This window comes from Lagopus muta, chromosome 1 (assembly GCF_023343835.1).
Source record: "Lagopus muta isolate bLagMut1 chromosome 1, bLagMut1 primary, whole genome shotgun sequence".
Taxonomy (NCBI): domain Eukaryota; kingdom Metazoa; phylum Chordata; class Aves; order Galliformes; family Phasianidae; genus Lagopus; species Lagopus muta.
In genome coordinates this window covers 160,552,294-160,570,019 of record NC_064433.1, presented here as the reverse complement: position 1 = coordinate 160,570,019, position 17,726 = coordinate 160,552,294, and the positions used below count along the sequence as shown (strand labels likewise).

The following is a 17,726-nucleotide window of genomic DNA, read 5'->3' as shown; positions in this document are numbered from 1 at the left end:
AGACCAAAACCAGAACAGTATATGGATTCTGAGACTCAACTGATAGCAGTGAATGTATTCTGCTTTCCCACTTTTCAGGTATGACCAAGTCCAGTCTTTCATTCATCACTGCCAGTTCTCTTTTACAGAGTCTTAAAAGAACAATCTAGTCCACACTAGTAGATTAATAGTGATAGTAAACTTTCTCCCTCAGGTGTCTTACAGTTTGGATTATATAAACCCATTTGATTTTAGTTTTATACTTCAGGGTTTCTTTCTTTTCACAGCAGCGTTACAGCTCTGTTGAATTCTACTTGCCAAGAATTATCTTGCCATGTGCAACCGAGCCTCGAATCCCAGTTTCTCTTCATGCATCCCAGTTACATCTACCTGTCATTTTATCAGCTTTGATAGCAGCTTTCATTGAAGTAACCTTGCTGAACATATGGACACTTCTCCAACTTTCCAGTGCTTCAGATAAATGACCAAATACTTTGAAATATGTTGAAATGCCAGTTACAAAAAACAGAATCCTGCTGCATATCTATCAAGTATATTGCAACCAGATTTTAAACCGCACAAAGCATTACTCTGCATGATCAAGGAACCGCAAAGGCAGGCAGTCACCTTAACTTGTTACCCTTGTCAGTTATACTTACACACTTACAATTTTAGGAACAGTCATTTCTGTTTTAAAGGACAAGTCAGACTGCACAGAAGGAAACATTTAGTCTTTATAACTGCTAAGCTGAGTAATAGAGCAGATAAGGTTTCTAAATTTCATTACTGAGGTGTTGTGGGAGGAAAGTAAGGTTGGTACAGAAGTGCTATCTTGTCAGCTAATATTTAAAAAGAAAAGCAGTGCCCCACTAAGTTGTAAAAATGAGAGAAGTGGGGAAGCGAAGTCATAAAACAGAAATACAAAGTTGTTAATAACTACAGAAGAGTATATTGTTTGCTTTTCTTAATTGAAATGAAGATAGAAGCAGCAAACTGATCCAGAAGAATGTATCTAATAACACAACTATTGTTTTGCTATAAATATTTACCTGTTACACCAATAATTGTTATTGCTTTTCTTATGTTCATTCAGGAAAAAGACTGGCTTGGGGGCATTGGTACAAGAACTTCATTAACAAAGGAATGAAAAGAAATCTTTGTTTTCTCTACATCCAATACACTAATTTGCAAGAGGCAGGACACAGACCATTGTCACTAGTACCCCATTTCTCTTATGACAGACATATAACTGAATCTTTCACCTAAGTAGTTTAGTGGGTCAAGTAATCTCAAGTGTTTTCTTTTCACAGACTTCTGTGTGACAAGCCAGATTAATAAATCATTGTATTACAGCGAAATATCTGGGAAGCTTAATTTAATTTAAAAAAAGGCATGAAAATGACCCATCTTCTAAGGACAGTTATCAGGATGCTGAACTAGATTCTATCCTCTGTAAAAGTGAATATTTTTAAAAACATCAGTTTATCCTGAATACAACCATTTCAGCTAAGATCTGAAAGCTATGAAAGAATGGAGAGAGCTTAACTGAAATAAATATCTACAAGACATTTAGAATATGGACATCCTTTATCAAGATGCTTGGGTCATCAACCACTAGACCAGGCTGTGCAGGGCGACATCCAGCCTGGCTTTGAATGCCTCCAGGGATGGGGCATCCACAACCTCCTTGGCCAACCTGTTTCCGAGCGTCACCAACCCCTGTGTGAAAAACTTCCTCCTAATATCTAACTTAAACCTCCCTCGTCTCAGTTTAAAACCATTCTCCCTTGTCCTATCACTATCCACCCTCATAAACAGCCATTCTCCCACCTGTTTGTATGCTCCCTCCAAGTACTGGAAGGCCACAATGAGGTCTCCCTGGATCCTTCTCCAAGCTAAACAATCCCAGTTCCCTCAACCTTTCTTCATAGGAGAATGTAATGCAGGATTATGTAATCTAAGTGGGGAAAAAAGGACTGTAGTCACTTTTTACATATAAATTAGAATTTAGTTTCAGCATTATCAAATCAAATGCAAATAGAACAAAAGGTTGTAACAAATATACTGCCATTTTCTATATGGTATGGTAGAGTCTTTTCAACAATTTTCAATACAGCTGCCTAATCAAAAGTCACTGCTCCATTAACAAATAATCTTCTTTATTTTCATAAACTGTATTGCTCTTGAAGTAAAATTACTTAGGCCATTTACAGAAAAACTAAATGTTTTTTAAAGGAGGAAAAACAATGCTCATGTAAACTTATATGTTAGTAATTTTCAATGGCAGTGACTCTGCAGGCTTGCTATGCAAGGTTTATCAGACAGTTCTTTCTTGCATTTAAATTTACTGAACTCACAGTGAAGAAAAGACAAGAATAAAGTACTGCTGTAATGAAGATGTTATTGCACTCAAATATAGTGTTATCTTTAGTCAGACATAAATGCTTGTGACATTAGATTAGAAATTTATCAAAACTACTGAGTGAATAAATATTATAGAATCACAGAATCACCAAGGTTGGAAAAGACCTCCAAGATCATCTAGCCCAACTGTCCACCTGCCAACAATATTGTCCCACTAAGCCACATCCCTTAGTAAAACATCTAAACATTTCTTTTCATTCGTTTCATGAACTTATGATAGTAAGCAGGCTTTGTTCCTCTCACGATACGTACAAATAATACCTATCTCCTCTGGGATTTTACTTACCCACATAATTAAAAAAATATTCTGTACTTGAAATCATCATCATACTCTATTTTAACTGGCAGTAAAATAAATCGATTTTTGCCAAGTCAAATGTGCTTTGCCTTTAATAGCAATTGTTAAGTGATCTCCATCTTGACCCACAAGCTTTTCTAGTTTATGAAAGTTGGGCTTGGATATCATCTCTACTGCCAGGTCAACCTATCTTAGGAGTATATTCATTCACCGTTATTTAAAAATAATGTTGGTTTAAAGGATATTTAAGTTGAAACTGCAAGGGGGTCAAACCTAAACACATCAGGTTTTACTTCTACCTCTACATAGTTCCTTCCAACCCCTGCAGGGGGTGATAACAGTTATATTAAAAGGTAACTAATTTATTCACTACTGTATTAGCAGCAGAAGTTATTAGGTAATGTTGTTGGCAGTCTTAAAGGTTTGTAACAATGAGATTCTACAAGTAGAACAGTTGGAAGCAACTCCAGCATGAGGACAGCAGGCTCTACCTAATACCTCAGGATCCATACCTTATGCTGATGAGGCTATAAAATATAAAATACAGCACAGATCTCATTTGTTGATTTGACCTTCTTGCTCTCTTCCATGGTTCAAAAACGTTTGAGACTTGGGTGACACCAGAGCAGTGTAGACGTTGGTGTTTTTTCTTATATAATACATGCAAACACACTTAGCACTGAGATGTAAGAAGAACACCTTGAAAAATAATGTTGGCCCAAGAAAAACACATTCACCAATATGTGCTAAAACTCCAGAACTGAATTCACTTCAGAACTCTACAAATTACAGTAGCTTACAAAAAAATTTCTTACACAGTCTTATCTCTTTCCATTTTTAAAAGTCATTTACTAACACAAAGACTAAGAACCTTCTTTGAATTTATGCAGAGGGAAAATTGTCACCCAAATACATGTTAGAAGAAAATGTCAATATTAAAGGAGTCAGCATACTCTTGGAACCATCCAAATAGTGCAAAATTCAGTTGAGATATTTCCAATAATTAATGGAATCAGTATGCTCATCGTCATATTTCAGAAAAATCTGGCAGAATTATAGGAAGGAGAAAAAAAATAAAATCAAAGAGAACTACATTGACCTTTTCAAGACAAGTGCCAACAGAGATAGCACTCCCAGAGAAGTGCTTTATTTTTGAATAATTAAATCTGGCATGAGCTCTGGTGTGATGGGATCAGGCACTGCCATCTCCAGTAAGCTTAGCATGAAAATCTGTCCCAGCCAATAAAAAAAACTGTACAAAGATCGTTCAGTCCTTCTCTCTAGAGTTTACCAGATCAGTTCCCCTTTGATATCTAGAAAAGAAAGAAGAATAAATTTATAATTTTCCCTGCCATCTCCCATTAACTGCAGTTATCTCCATATTGTAAAAAATAATGAAGTATTTAGGAGCTGTTTTTGCATCTGCAATTTCAAATCCTCACTTGGCCTTTTAACACATTAACATAAAAATTATTTTAAAAATTGCTCTTGTTGGAAAAAGTCAAATCAATCTATTAATACTGTTTTCATCGTAAAACTACTACCTTTCTTACATTTTGCATACATGGAACAAATTGACATTTTGTACTTAGATACTCTCAAAAATGTTGTCCTTGTTAGAGACTGCTTTCTTGTGTGCTCCATATACCATCAAAATCTTATATTTGCCTTCAGCAAATCACTTCAAACAGCAGAAAGAAGACTAAGCAAAATGTACCTGGTTCTGAGTTCAGTTACTGGGAAAACTTATTCTACATGAAGCCTAGGCACTGCTGTCTCAGGACATTAATTGTACTGCTATGTACCTGTTGTAGACTCTGTGGAAATAAATAGGAGGCATTACTTTCAGAGCAACTTATTCACAGTCTTTCACCAGCTTTTGTTTTATATTGTCCATACCCTTCAAAGCAGCCCCACAAACCAAGTGCATTTCCTATTACCATTTCTTTACTTCTCTACTTTCTGCAAGCAAGCAAACTGTACACTTACATATAACACCTTATTTTAGCATTTGAGTCCTAAACATGTTAGCTTCAAGCTACTCCAGGTAAACAACAGGCTCTAATATCTATGATTAAGAAGGTTAAAAACTCAAAAAACACCCCACTGACCAGTGATGCATGTAGTGCACTACTATTGTCTGTGCAATGTGACACCATGCAAACTTTATCACTACTTGTAATCCAATATTCTCCTGACTTCCCAAAAGATTATGTTCCTTTTCCCACACACACCAGCCAACGAATGTTCTATTCTTTCCTGTTTCTTTCGGACATACTGTGCCCGTGTTTGACTAATGTTCTTTTAGCGTGCTGAACTTCTGAACTTGTCTCCAAATTGTCTCAGCAGCTCCCTAGCTAACTTCCTGTTTTCAAATATTTAACTAGACTTTTCAGTATTGGCTGAAGTATCCTATGGAAAAAAATCAGAATTCTAAAGAAGATTACAAACAATGTTCTGCTTAAATTTATTTTTCTACACTTAATGACTTTTCTCATTCCTTTCATCTGGCTAAGTCTTTTAAATGTTATCCTATTCCTTGTGATTGTGTCCTTAGCTTCACAACTGAGTCACATGCATTAATTTTTTAATGTCATTTAGACTTCTTCTGAATTAAAGTACAGTGTTTGCTTTAATCTCTAAAATAGCATTTTCAGAACAGTTTCTGAGCTTCTTGTAGGCATGACTACCTTGTTTGCTGGATCATCTTCCTATGTCATTTAGTTCTCCATCCTGAAGCTAAATATCTGTATGCTGGACTGACTCAGATTGTTCTTTCCTGATCCACTAAAATTATGATCATTCTCTCCTCCTACCTCCTTTGTACAATTCTAGACCACTCTGAGAACAGCTTTGTTTGGCTTTAGTTACAGAACACCAGAAACAGTCATTTTCTTGTAATGTCCTGATGAGTAATTGATGCAAGTCCATACACAGGTAGTCGAATCTCCCACTTCACTGCTACCAAATTTGCAGCTTTCCTCAGCAACATACTCTCACAATCTCTTCCAATCCAAACCATTCTATAATTCTATGCACTCATCAACATCTGCACCAGCAGAGATGATCCCACTGTCTCTGAAATGCACCACCCTTGATAAGATCCACGGTTTGGTCTCCATACACATCCAGCAAAGTATCAATGAATATCAATGAGTATAATTTTTTCAACATTGAGGAACTCAATTACACAGCTTTTCTTCATATTAACCTCCATTTCAGATGCTTTTTTGTCAGATGCCATTTTGTTAGACTGATCCTTGCTGCCACCTGTTGCACAGCAGCAAAATGTAATGGAATGTTGGTGGGAAGGTTTAACCTCTACAGCCATACCAACAGCATCTGCCTCTGACATTGTGGGCCAACAAAATAAAATAGGAGGCATTACTTTCAGAGCAGTCTTAGTATAAAGGGGTTGTCATTTGATCCAATTTTTGTTTGTTCATCTTACATTTTAGGCTTTTGATAATTCAGAAGCATACATAAGGTTTGCTCCTGTTGCACTGCTCAGTTTTTCATGTATCAGTCAGATTTAAGTCATCTATTTGGTTTAATGTTTCCAAAGAATTATATTAAGTGATTGCTTTGATACCAGTGTTGCCAGAAAGACTTTTCAGATCTTCTTTACTGATACACAACCATGAGCATAAATCTGATAGATCTCATATAGTTGATATTTCTTATGGTTTCTCTTTCAAATCTCAGACTATCTATCATATCATATGCTTCGTTTTGCCTTTTAAAGAGAAGAATTATGAGATTGTCAAAGAAGATACATGCAAAGAATTCACATTCAATTTATTTTCAGATTTCTTTCTTTAATTTCTCAGATGCTTTTTTTTTTTTTTTTCCACTGTCAATTTCCTTTCTTTTCTTCACTTTTTTTTAACAACCAGTGAGGTCAGGGGCCATTCCATACTTCCACACTGATGTCTCTAGGGCAGTAATTTCATTCCCTACTTCTATTCTTTTAGCTGCTGATAGAAAACTAATGATTTGAAGGTTCCAGGAGCTTTTAATATTCTTGGGGCATCTCAGAATAAAATCAGAATAAGCATGCTTTCTTGCAAATATCAAACATATGCATGCTTTTCAGTCATTAATTTAATATTTTCTCAAGCATTCATAGTGAAAATATTTCATCCACATGCTAATAAGTACTTTATGATTCTGGACCTGTGTGGATTCTGCGTCCTCCCACATTCCCTGTATTACAGGAAATCTATATGACTTTACATATTAAAGGAGTTGGCCTGCTATTTTGTCCTTGCCTACTTCTTTCATATATATATATAATCTTATTCCTTTAAGACTGCAAATTAATTTTGAGTTCAGAAAATGAGCTTTTTGATAAATAAACTGCACTTTGTTTTTCATAGCTTGCCTACAAGAATAGAATCAGCAACTGCTGCTTTGCTAGTTCTCATTGTTCCTGCTTAAATATGTAATTTTGTAACACACGTTGCTTTCACAGAATGACTTAATTTCTGGAAAGTGACAAAAATGATAACTGTACTCTTATAACAAATAAACGAGGAAAAAATGTGCCACCCATAGCTTTGAGTTATTATGAATTATTCTTATCAAACAAGCGACACAGTGAAAACATTTCCTTCAATAAGTTACTAAGACTGTAATCAGCAGGTCCAAGAAGTGATTATTTCACTCTACTTTCTTCTCTCCCAGGGAGAAGTATCTGGAGCACTTGTTCAGTTTTGCACTCACCACTTCAAGAGAAACAGAGATATATTGGAATGAGTACAGTGGAAGGCCACCAAGACGATGAGAGGGCTGAAACATGACGAAGAGAAAAGGCTTGAGAACTGTAACAGTTTGTAGAAAAGATGGAATTCTTGCTACTCTCTCCAACTATCTAACAAGAGGCTACAATAAGAGGTAAAGAGATTCTTCTCAGAGATGTACTATAAATAAGGAGCAACAGACAAAAGGTTCAACAACAAATACTGCAACAAGATGTTACAGAAAAAAAAAATTCACCATAGTGATGATAAACACTGAAAAACATTGCCTAGCATCATAGCCATACTTTCTACCTCTTTAGGATTATCTAGAACTCAGCTGGACAAAGCCTCAAGCAACATTAATTACACTGACCCTACTTTAAAAAGATAGTTGGATGAGTTGGATTTGCATCCCTTCAAAACTACAAAACTCCATTATTTGAGAATGTCTTTGACTCTCCTGACATCCTCAAATAAAAGTGATTTTTTCCCCACATATAATCTTTGCTCCATGTTGTTACTCAATATTTTTCCAACAGTTAGAAGCTAGACCCTTCCTTTACATTTTTACACTCACAGTAATGTTTCTTTCATGACTGCATTACATCTTGGACTGCTTTCAACTTTTTTTTCAACTGCTTTCATTCAGAATCAACATCATTTATAACTTTGATACAAATATCTGCTGTGGCTTCAAATCTTTTCTATATTACTGTTGTGGATGCCCCATCCATGAAGGTGTCCAAGGCCAGGCTGGATGGGGCACTTGGGCAGCTTTCTATAGTGGGTGGGTGAGTGGGCAGCCTTACATGGTGGCAGGGGGTTGGAACTGAATGGGAACTTCCAATCCAAACCATTCTATGATTATTCTCTATTCCTTTTAAACAGAGACATTTTTCAGTGGATTTTATACATGGATCAAGAATGAAATATTTACTTTGGGTACACCAGCTGGTAAGAAGTAGTAACTGACCATCTGAGTACTTCAATTTGATTTTACATAATTACAATAAAAAGCATTTAAAGCATCACTGAACATTCTGGTCCCTTATTACACAACTGACTTCGATGAAAAGAACACATATGCAGTTGCTTCAACAGAAACCAGCTCATTCTTTGCATGGCATCAACTCGATATAGAATCATTTTCTACTTGTCTTTTTGGTTTCAGAGACAAAGCTTTAGAAATAGTCACAGACTGTTTCCAAACTGAGTATGATTTGATGACGCTACATTATTAAGCACAGTTATAAACCTCTTTAAGACTAGTGGTGCAGAAAAATGTAGGTCTCCAATTTTTTTGACAAGTTTTGTCATGTAAGTTTTGTATGAGCTATAGAGAAGCATCCCTTCTTCCTACATCCAAGAAAATAAAAGTAGTTACTGTAATACTCTCTGAACTAGGATTAATGTTGTTAGTAAGAGATACTGAGATACCCAGTGCTGTTTACTTAGAGTTTAAGTATTCATGCAAACTTTTGTGAACCAGTTATTTGAACAAAGCTGAAAGTTAGTTGCACATCACCCTTTCAATATCTACCCAATGCTCTAAATATAATCTTTAGTCTCCTTTTCCTTTGGGAAAAAAAATGAGGGCACACATTATTCAAGTGAAAGATTTCAAAAAGTAAAAAAAAAAAAAGATTTTTTTTTTTAAATAAAGCAGTGAACACAATCTCTAGAAAAAAAATGTACATTCATCCCTGAAGACTTTTTACCCACCATTTACTACACTATTTGATGTAACAATGTATTTCACTCATTTTTTCAGCTGGATCCAATAATTCTTCTCTATTAGGTTTTGCCAAAACAATGTATTCAGTCTATTCAGTTAAACTTTTAAAGGATATAATCTTGTTAACTCTGATGTTCTTGCTGTCTATGGAGGTTCACAATCCTCCTCTGAGCCTTCAACGTTTGGTCCGAACATCATTCAGCCTCCCAAATTTTATTGTTTAATTACATGGGAAACAGTATTTCCTCCAATGGTTTTTAAACCTTCTAACTTATTAATTCAAAGGGATTCAACTGGGAATTCTCCTAACATTATGAAAGCACCACAGTTATCTTTAGACTTACTCTAATAGTCTAAGAATCTATCGTCTATGAGGCTTTCTTGCCTTTTTTTTTATCTTTGCACAACATTTTAAATATTCTTAAGGATCATCATTAATAAATTGCAACTCAACTCATTAGAAATACTACATCACCTTAAGCATTGAAAGCCTGCTCTGACAAAAGCTCAGCAAAACAAACAAACAAAACAAATAAAAACCTGGAGGTTTCTAAATAACGCTGTATGTTATATTAAATAAATGTATTGTGATGAAAAATGTGAAAGAAACTAAAAATTAAACAATGCCTTTTCAATTTGAAAACAAACTAATTATTTGTGCTCCCTTACCTGCCACAAAGTACTCAATCTCTGACACTAGAGATACAATCTCTGACAAGGAGCATTAAAAAGTGTCAAGAAGTAACAGTAAGTAATTTATGTATTGGATAAATAATGTTGCAATAGCTAGTAAAAAAAACTTATTTCCAGAAAGGCAGAAAAGTCAAAAAATACTTGCAGAGTTTGCTCTTCCACAGGCTTTGAAAGTTAAAGAAACTAAGCAAAATGTCAAAAGACATCAAGGTTGCCATAGGTTTGCGAGAAGAACTTCACTTAAAAACTATTGTCCTTCAACCAAAACACATCAATTAATGTATACACTCTGAGAGTAAACATATCACCTTCTTGTGTCACTGTATTAGTGTATTTTATTAAGATACTCTGACAAAACTTAATAAAGAATTTTTCAAATGTCTATATTATCAGGAAACACTTCTCAGTTTTTGACATGTTAAGAGTCACAAATTTCCTTGCCATCCTTAAAGTAAAATAGTTGCATGTTTTTCAAATTTCTTTCATCACACACTCCACTTTAAAAACTTAACATTGATGTATAGAACAGTATATGTTCTATATAACAGTGTATACAGTTATTTAAGACCCAATTTTCTAAAAGGTAACTCCAAAAGCTGAAAATTGTAGGTGTCAATTACTTACCCCTCTTCTGACAACAAAATGTAAGTTCCAGTTTGCAAAGCATGTCAGCATTCTCATACTTGTCCTCTTCTGCCTTAACCCAGAAACAGGACTCTGTCATTTCCTGAGGCCTGATCTTTAAGAGAGAAAAACCAAATTTAATTAATGGTTTTTATACTATGGAAAGAGTAACCTTTGTAGATTCCAAAACCGATGAAATACTTAAGGGCTACGTAAAACACAAAGTTTTCCCCTAATTTTATAGTTGTTAAAATGTTTATGATTCAAGTGCTTTTGGACAAACAATATGAAGCAGTATTGACAACATATTTGTTACTCAAGGTCTACATATAGCAAACTGTACTTGGTATTTTATTTGGATTATGAAACTTGGGTAAACTTTGGTCTCTGAACACAGCTGGTTATTTTAAATAGTATTATTTTAAATAACAGCTGGTTATATTATATTGCCTCATAAAACTCTGAAAGTTTTGTTTTGCTCTGACTATTTTCTAAAATACAATATATTGATAGTCCTGGCATACTTGATTCTGTCACAAGGGAGAGAAAAGAAGTATAAAGAATATATATTTGCAACTGTTAAATTTATCTAAGTACACTTATACTGAGGACAAATACAAACACTTGCAATGGTTCTCCCACAGAATGACAGAGGCAAAATACTTGTCTGGAAACTATATAGCTATCAGTACAGTGCAGTGATTGATACAGTGAAAACAGTCCACTAAAAGACAAGGCACAGCAGGATCCAGAAAGCATGCTGCTATGAAGGTTCTATTACTTCAGCCCAGAATTATATTTTCCAGATATTTTCTCAGAAGCTTCAGGGGTGAATGGAACACAATTTTCCGGAAAGAGAAAAAAATAAAGGCAAAAAGTATGCATATCTAACATAAATTTAGCTGATTTACCTATAATGTCTTATTCCTAACAATCTATTTAATCTCTATGTACAATTTTAGAGCAGGTATTTGCCATTCATCATACTACCTTAGACCAGTTGAGCCTTTTCATGGTAACCTCCGGTCTAAATTCTTTTTTAGGCTTCAGCCCAAATGGCAGAGCACATGAAGGTGGAGACCACTGTACCCCAGGCAGGCCTGGTGGAGGTGGTGGTGGTGGAGGAGCACCAATTCCTGCAGCAAATCCCAAGCCATTCAAAAGTGGAGGAGGAGGGGGAGGCGGTGGTGGTGGTGGGATTGCTCCATTAGAAGGCAGTGGTGGAGGAGGAGGAGGCATCTGATGTGGTTCTGCAGCTTCCAGTGGAATGGCAGATGCATCTCCAGATGTTGATGGTAGAAATCCAGGTGGCAAGGAGCCATACTGACAAGGAAAATATTCAGTTTCATATTTTTAGTAACAAAATGCCATCACTTTTACAGTCAACAAATTAAGATGGCGTGATATTTTCTGTACATAGGACACTCAAATATGTATTATAATAAAACCAACACAGATTTCATCTTGTAACTGGAAGTCTCAATATTTGAAAGACACTCAGACAATGCCAAAAATCACAAACCGAAATTCTATATCCCCTCATCACATTTCAGTGATCATGACCTACAGAGTGTATAATACGTGCCTTGATGAAATTTTATCTAGATTATTACTTTAACCCAAATTTAAAAACAGTTCTTGCATTCTTACTTATCCGACAGATTACGGAGAACTATTCCTAAAATTTGATTTCAGAATATGACAAAGTTAGAAATTCTGTTGAAAATTGTCTAATTCGGGAGCATTTCCATTCTGCAGGATTGAAGGCAGAAAGAAAAAAACTCCTTCCAAAAAATACAGCTGCATTACATTTGCAGATATATATAACTGGATGCCACTCTTTTTGATGAAGTCGGAACGTTACCATACTCTAGGTGGACAGAAGTAGCAACAGCACAATATTATACAGTACTTACTGAAGCAGTGTTTACAACTGCAACAACAATTTGTAAGATAACACCTACTTAATATTCAGTGCAGTGAGGACATCTATATGAAGATGGGCTTTTCCTTTTAGAACTTCAGTTTTTTAAAAAAAAAGGATCTTTTGTTGTGCTATGTTAAGAAATTCTATCCTAGGCCTTTAAGCACTGTTAAAGAGGTAACCAACAAAAAGAACAAAAGAATACATATTATCTATCTACTGGTCATAATGCTAATCAACTTCTTTCAACTTATCATTATCAACTGGCACTGTTCATTTTAGTTTTCAAACTTAGAGGGGAAACATCAATAAGGAAAGATCAAACTATTTTTTTTAAAGAAATAGCTGAAAATCAATAGATATAATTAAATAAATGCAGGACAGTTTTACTGTTTTCAAATGCTTGAAAGAAGCATTCTTTACACTGATACAGTCACTGAAATATAAGTTCTAAAGATGAAACAAACTGAATACTAAAAAGCTCCAAATACTAATAAAGTGAAAATGAGGAACAAGACCAGAGAAAGACAGCTGTAACAGGTAGATGCCATATGGAAACCAAAGATTCCTCTTAGGATGGACATAAGAGTAATAGTACTAAATTGAATGAATCAATTACTTGATATGTAGGAAGCATTTCAAGTAGCATTAACAGTGAGATAGTTCATGGTATGATAATCTGTGAGTGTAAGCATAAATTATGCTCACTGACTGCATGCTGTGAAAAAAAATATATATTAGAAGTGAATTCTGACCAGAAACCTGACTCAAAATTATATTTTCAACCAATCAAAGAATAGATGAAATAATTTTCCTCACTAAAAAAATTAAACCAGCTCAGAACCATAAAAAGCTTTATGATGAAAGCGTATATTTCAATATCTTTCTACATGCATGTCATCTCAGTGTTATCTTACTTTAGTCGTTTTTATATTGAACCTTACTCCTAAAAATTAGACACAGGAAAGTCACTTGCTCACACAGTTTCCTTATATACATTTTAGAGTGAAGTAGTTAAAAGTTAACTCAAGCATCACTCAAAAAGTCTGCACTATATATGCTTGAAATTTGAAAATTATCAGCAAATCTTCTTATCTAATCACAGGTTTTCTTTCACTGTTGGATATTCATGGTAAGGTTTCAGAAAATCAAACTGCACAATGAATAATTTCCTGTGGAGGGATAAAGATCACAGTGATGAATGCTAATCTAAAAGCATAGGACTTATTACCCTATGTGGTTAATTACTTTGGAAATATATGACACTGAAAGTAAAATCCAAATGAAATGTAGGAAACTAGTTTAATTAACAGAACTCAGGCACAAAAAGGATCAACTGGGATCTCACGTAGGCCAGTAATGTCACACTACAATTCTTGCTATAAAACAGAAATAAAGTAAGCTAACAGAAAATCAATAACAGGATTCTTTGAATTATCCTCAATCACTCTATCAGAATCTGCAAGAAAATCAAATGAAATCTATTCCAAAAAGAATACTTTCTGTATTTATTAAACTGTCCTATACCTGAGATTTAAAAGCTTGTAATTCTGCTTCAAGTGCATTGATTCTTTCTTCTTTTTTTTGCAGTAGGGCCTGGGTCTCTTGATGAGCTACAAAATCTTTCTCAAACTAAGGAAATAAAAGAAAGCAAGAGAGAAAAAACAATTTTAAGAATAGTCATGTCCACATACTTTCTAGGATTCTCACTTCTGTGTTTCTTAAGTTAAGAAAAAAAAGTAAAAAATGGTGAAGAATGGTAAGCTGGAATCTGTACACACGAACAAGACAACTCTTATTATTACTCTGTTCATCTTTTTCAATAGATAGCTGTTCATATGAATCTTTCAGTTGATTTTGGGGTGACTTGTACCTTACAGTAAGCAGTAGAAAGACTCAGTTAAGGTTAATTATTTTATAACACTTCTCTACTTCCCAGACCACAAGAAATATTCAAATTCCCACTTCAACATAAGTAATAGCAGTAACTTGAAGTTAAAAGCTATGCCACTTTCAATTGCATTACTCATGAGTCTGTTATGCAATTTCCTATATCCATCTTACAATCGTAACTTCAAATTATTAGGCACCTTCCTGGAAAGCTCAGAAGCCCGCTCTTCACATTCTTCTAATCTTGCTTTATCTACACAAATATCTGAAAAAAATATGCAAATACACACTTGTAAATATGCAAGGAAAATAATATTCTTAATCACATGCATCACTCCGTGTTTTGAAAAAAAGTACAATACTGTAAATATTTTCCAGCATGAGACTTACCTACTAAGTGGCTGAAATTTATATCTAGTCTTTTTCGATAAGAGAAATCTGGGTCTGTTCCACTGCGATGTAACACTATCTGGGACACGCACTCTTCAATTAATTTGAAATACTGTGGACTAAAGACAGAGGCACATTTATTTATTAACATATATTTAAAATCCTCCTTCTGAATACAGTAATGTCAAAAGATTTGGGTTGACTTATTTCCAAAGAAGGATAAATGCAAAACCCAAAACCTTCACAAGACAAATGTATTTGGCAGTTTATTTCATCAGAACAGTTACACAAAGCCTGAAAAACCAGCACATATAAACGGGAAATATTTCTGTATCATAAAATCTGCAACTTTTTCCAATAGAAAGAAGGCTCTTCCTTCAGCTAATTCCTTCTGCTTTTATGACTTTTCACTATGGATACACTCAGGCCCTGCTTTATTGAAACAGAAGAAAAACAATTCTAAAATGCCAACTGGTATCACAGCTGGACCACTTGACCAGAACGTGCAAGCTGTCACTTCAAAATCATTCCAGTGGAAGAGGTCTAGCACAGATGTACCCAAGTCAGGCAAGCACCCTTAATTTAATAAGTCGAGATCTACACACAAAGTACACTTCTGAGCATTATTGTTTTTGTTTTTGTTTCAAATACATGACACAGTTACAACTGTTTATAAACCACATTAAGTAGCATTAAGAGATCTGTCCTGATCACTTATACTTGCAGGAAACAAGCTTCAAATCTCAATAAAACCAGTATTCTTTGTTTATATATGGAGTTGGATCCCAAGCAGAAGAGGAAAAAACATACAGACAACATTCTTATTCATTCTTTCTCATGATACTTTGAAATATGAATTCACAAAGCAATAATTACAAACTGCATTCAGTTCAGAAAAATACTAAAATGTATTTCATAAAGTGGTAGAAGACACTCTATTAATGATTAAGCAACAATTGATAACTAATGCTTAATATACACTATAACACATATATATTATAACTTAATATACAATATAACATTAAACATACCGTATAAAATAATCATTTCTTATTAGCAAAAGATGTTGGAGAATAGAAAGAAAATATCCTTCGGCACTAGTGTCCTTAACTGTATTCCATACCATGTTGTAAACATCATTTACTTCAGTAAAAGAGTTAAGGAGAACATCAAACGGTAAAAAACATTTCAGTCAAATGTTCAGTCAAAATGTTGTTTTAAACTAAAGCTACATAGAAAAATTTTTATTATACATATTCTTTTGTTCATGTTTCTCTTGCCAATATCAAAAGGATATTCTAGTTCAGATCTAATATCTTCTAAACGATGAGAGAATTCAATCATGTCTTCTTCCTTGTGCTCATTGAATACCTTCAGCTGAATATCTAGTGCTTCATTTTTAATACATTTCAATTGCTGCAAGGAAGAAACAGTAGAAAGATTGGCAAATTTAGCATTTCCATAAGGAAATAAGCCTTACCTTTTTAGTGACTTCCATGAATCTACATTATTTCAAAGTATAAAATGAGTTAAGTTTAATATGTATAATTTTAATATGCAAAAGGTAAACAGGGCTTCAATTGGCTTCACTAGTGGCTGCATTACATTCTGCTGCCTGTTCTAAATCGAAGCTATAAAAGATTAAGGATTCAGCATACGCTTAAGAGAGCACACTTCACCTTTTCATTCTTATTTTAAGATCGATTCTAATACCTAACTGCTTGGGCTCCAACCTAATAAAATGCCCTTGAGAATAATGTATTAGAACTTGTTCTCCGTTTCTCCTCTCAGACTCAAACAGTCCAGTAATTTTAATAGCAATACAAAGACAGACGACAACGTGCTTACTGGCAGTATCTCTTTCAATCCACTGCGGATAAATTCATTTCTGATGTGAAGCCTAAAATCCAAATCATCGGGAGATGTAACAAGAGCATTGATGAGTTGCATGCAAGCTACCTATGACAGAGGAAAAACAACATAGTGTTATTTCTCAGTTTTCGGTGTTCATAAAGAAAAAAAGACAAATCAAACTACTAGTAGCATGCCATCAATCCATTACAATCCTGTAATTAAGATACTCAGACCTCTAGTCAGCCACAAGCTAGGGATACCATAAACAAGTTTACAAAATTCCACAAAAATCAAATATTTCCTCACTCTTTTGAAGTTGCCTTTTTTACAATTAAGTCCATTTGCCACAGATGTCTTGATTAGTATAATTCTCAACATATAAAAAATAGTATAAATATAAATTTTTACACATATACGTATACATAGTGACACAGCAGAAAACTGTGAAGGCTAATGTCTGTGTATACAGTGAAAAAAGTATTAGAAGTCAAAACACTGATTTTAAACTAAATTGAATCTAAAGAATAGAATGGTTTGATTATTTTTCCTTCTCTGCTAAAATCTTCCCTCTTTCAATGTACTCAGCTTCATAGAACACTTGATGGGAAGCAGTTTTTCAGATCAACAGCAAGCAACAGGCAAACTGATTTCTATTGTCAACTACCAAGTCGTGTCTTTTCCAAAGAATGGAGAGATATATTAGAAAAACCCATAGCTCACAGGAACAGGAATTAACATTCCAGAATCACAGCCATTTAGAACAACAGTAAATTATTATTATAATTAATCACAGGTAAAGGCCTGCTGAGATAACAATAGTATTTTCTTTTTTAATTTTTATGATCTGTAGGTACAGGCAAAGATTACAGAAACAAGGAGTACCCAGAGAAAACAAACTTCAGCAACACTTCATCAGATGTTCTACATGTGCACGAAAATAGCTCCCACACTAGAGAAAGACAGAATCTATCACAGGTTCAGTGGTTGGCAGAAGTACTTCCAAAACAAATCCAACGATTAAGTCATAAAAGAGGATTCACCCAACAGGTCAGAACAAAATCCAAAACTATTTTAGTACTTGCTTCTGGATATATGTTTAAAAGTACACTGACAAACAGGAAAATGACAGGATATTTTGGGGGTGATCTGGAAAACTACAGCCTGGTAAGTTTG

At 34.5% G+C, this 17,726-nt stretch overlaps 1 protein-coding gene across 1 annotated transcript in view; it reads right to left on the bottom strand.

Moving 5' to 3' along the window:
- DIAPH3 (diaphanous related formin 3) overlaps nucleotides 1–17,726 on the bottom strand; it is a 249,057-nt gene that overhangs the window by 167,264 nt on the left and 64,067 nt on the right. The window contains exons 11-18 of the mRNA XM_048932696.1: nucleotides 16,548–16,658; nucleotides 15,997–16,115; nucleotides 15,731–15,847; nucleotides 14,700–14,818; nucleotides 14,510–14,574; nucleotides 13,947–14,051; nucleotides 11,486–11,818; nucleotides 10,496–10,610 (exon numbers count right to left, since the gene is read on the bottom strand). Coding sequence (XP_048788653.1) covers nucleotides 10,496–10,610; nucleotides 11,486–11,818; nucleotides 13,947–14,051; nucleotides 14,510–14,574; nucleotides 14,700–14,818; nucleotides 15,731–15,847; nucleotides 15,997–16,115; nucleotides 16,548–16,658 — 1,084 coding nt within the window. The remainder of the gene's footprint in view (nucleotides 1–10,495; nucleotides 10,611–11,485; nucleotides 11,819–13,946; nucleotides 14,052–14,509; nucleotides 14,575–14,699; nucleotides 14,819–15,730; nucleotides 15,848–15,996; nucleotides 16,116–16,547; nucleotides 16,659–17,726) is intronic.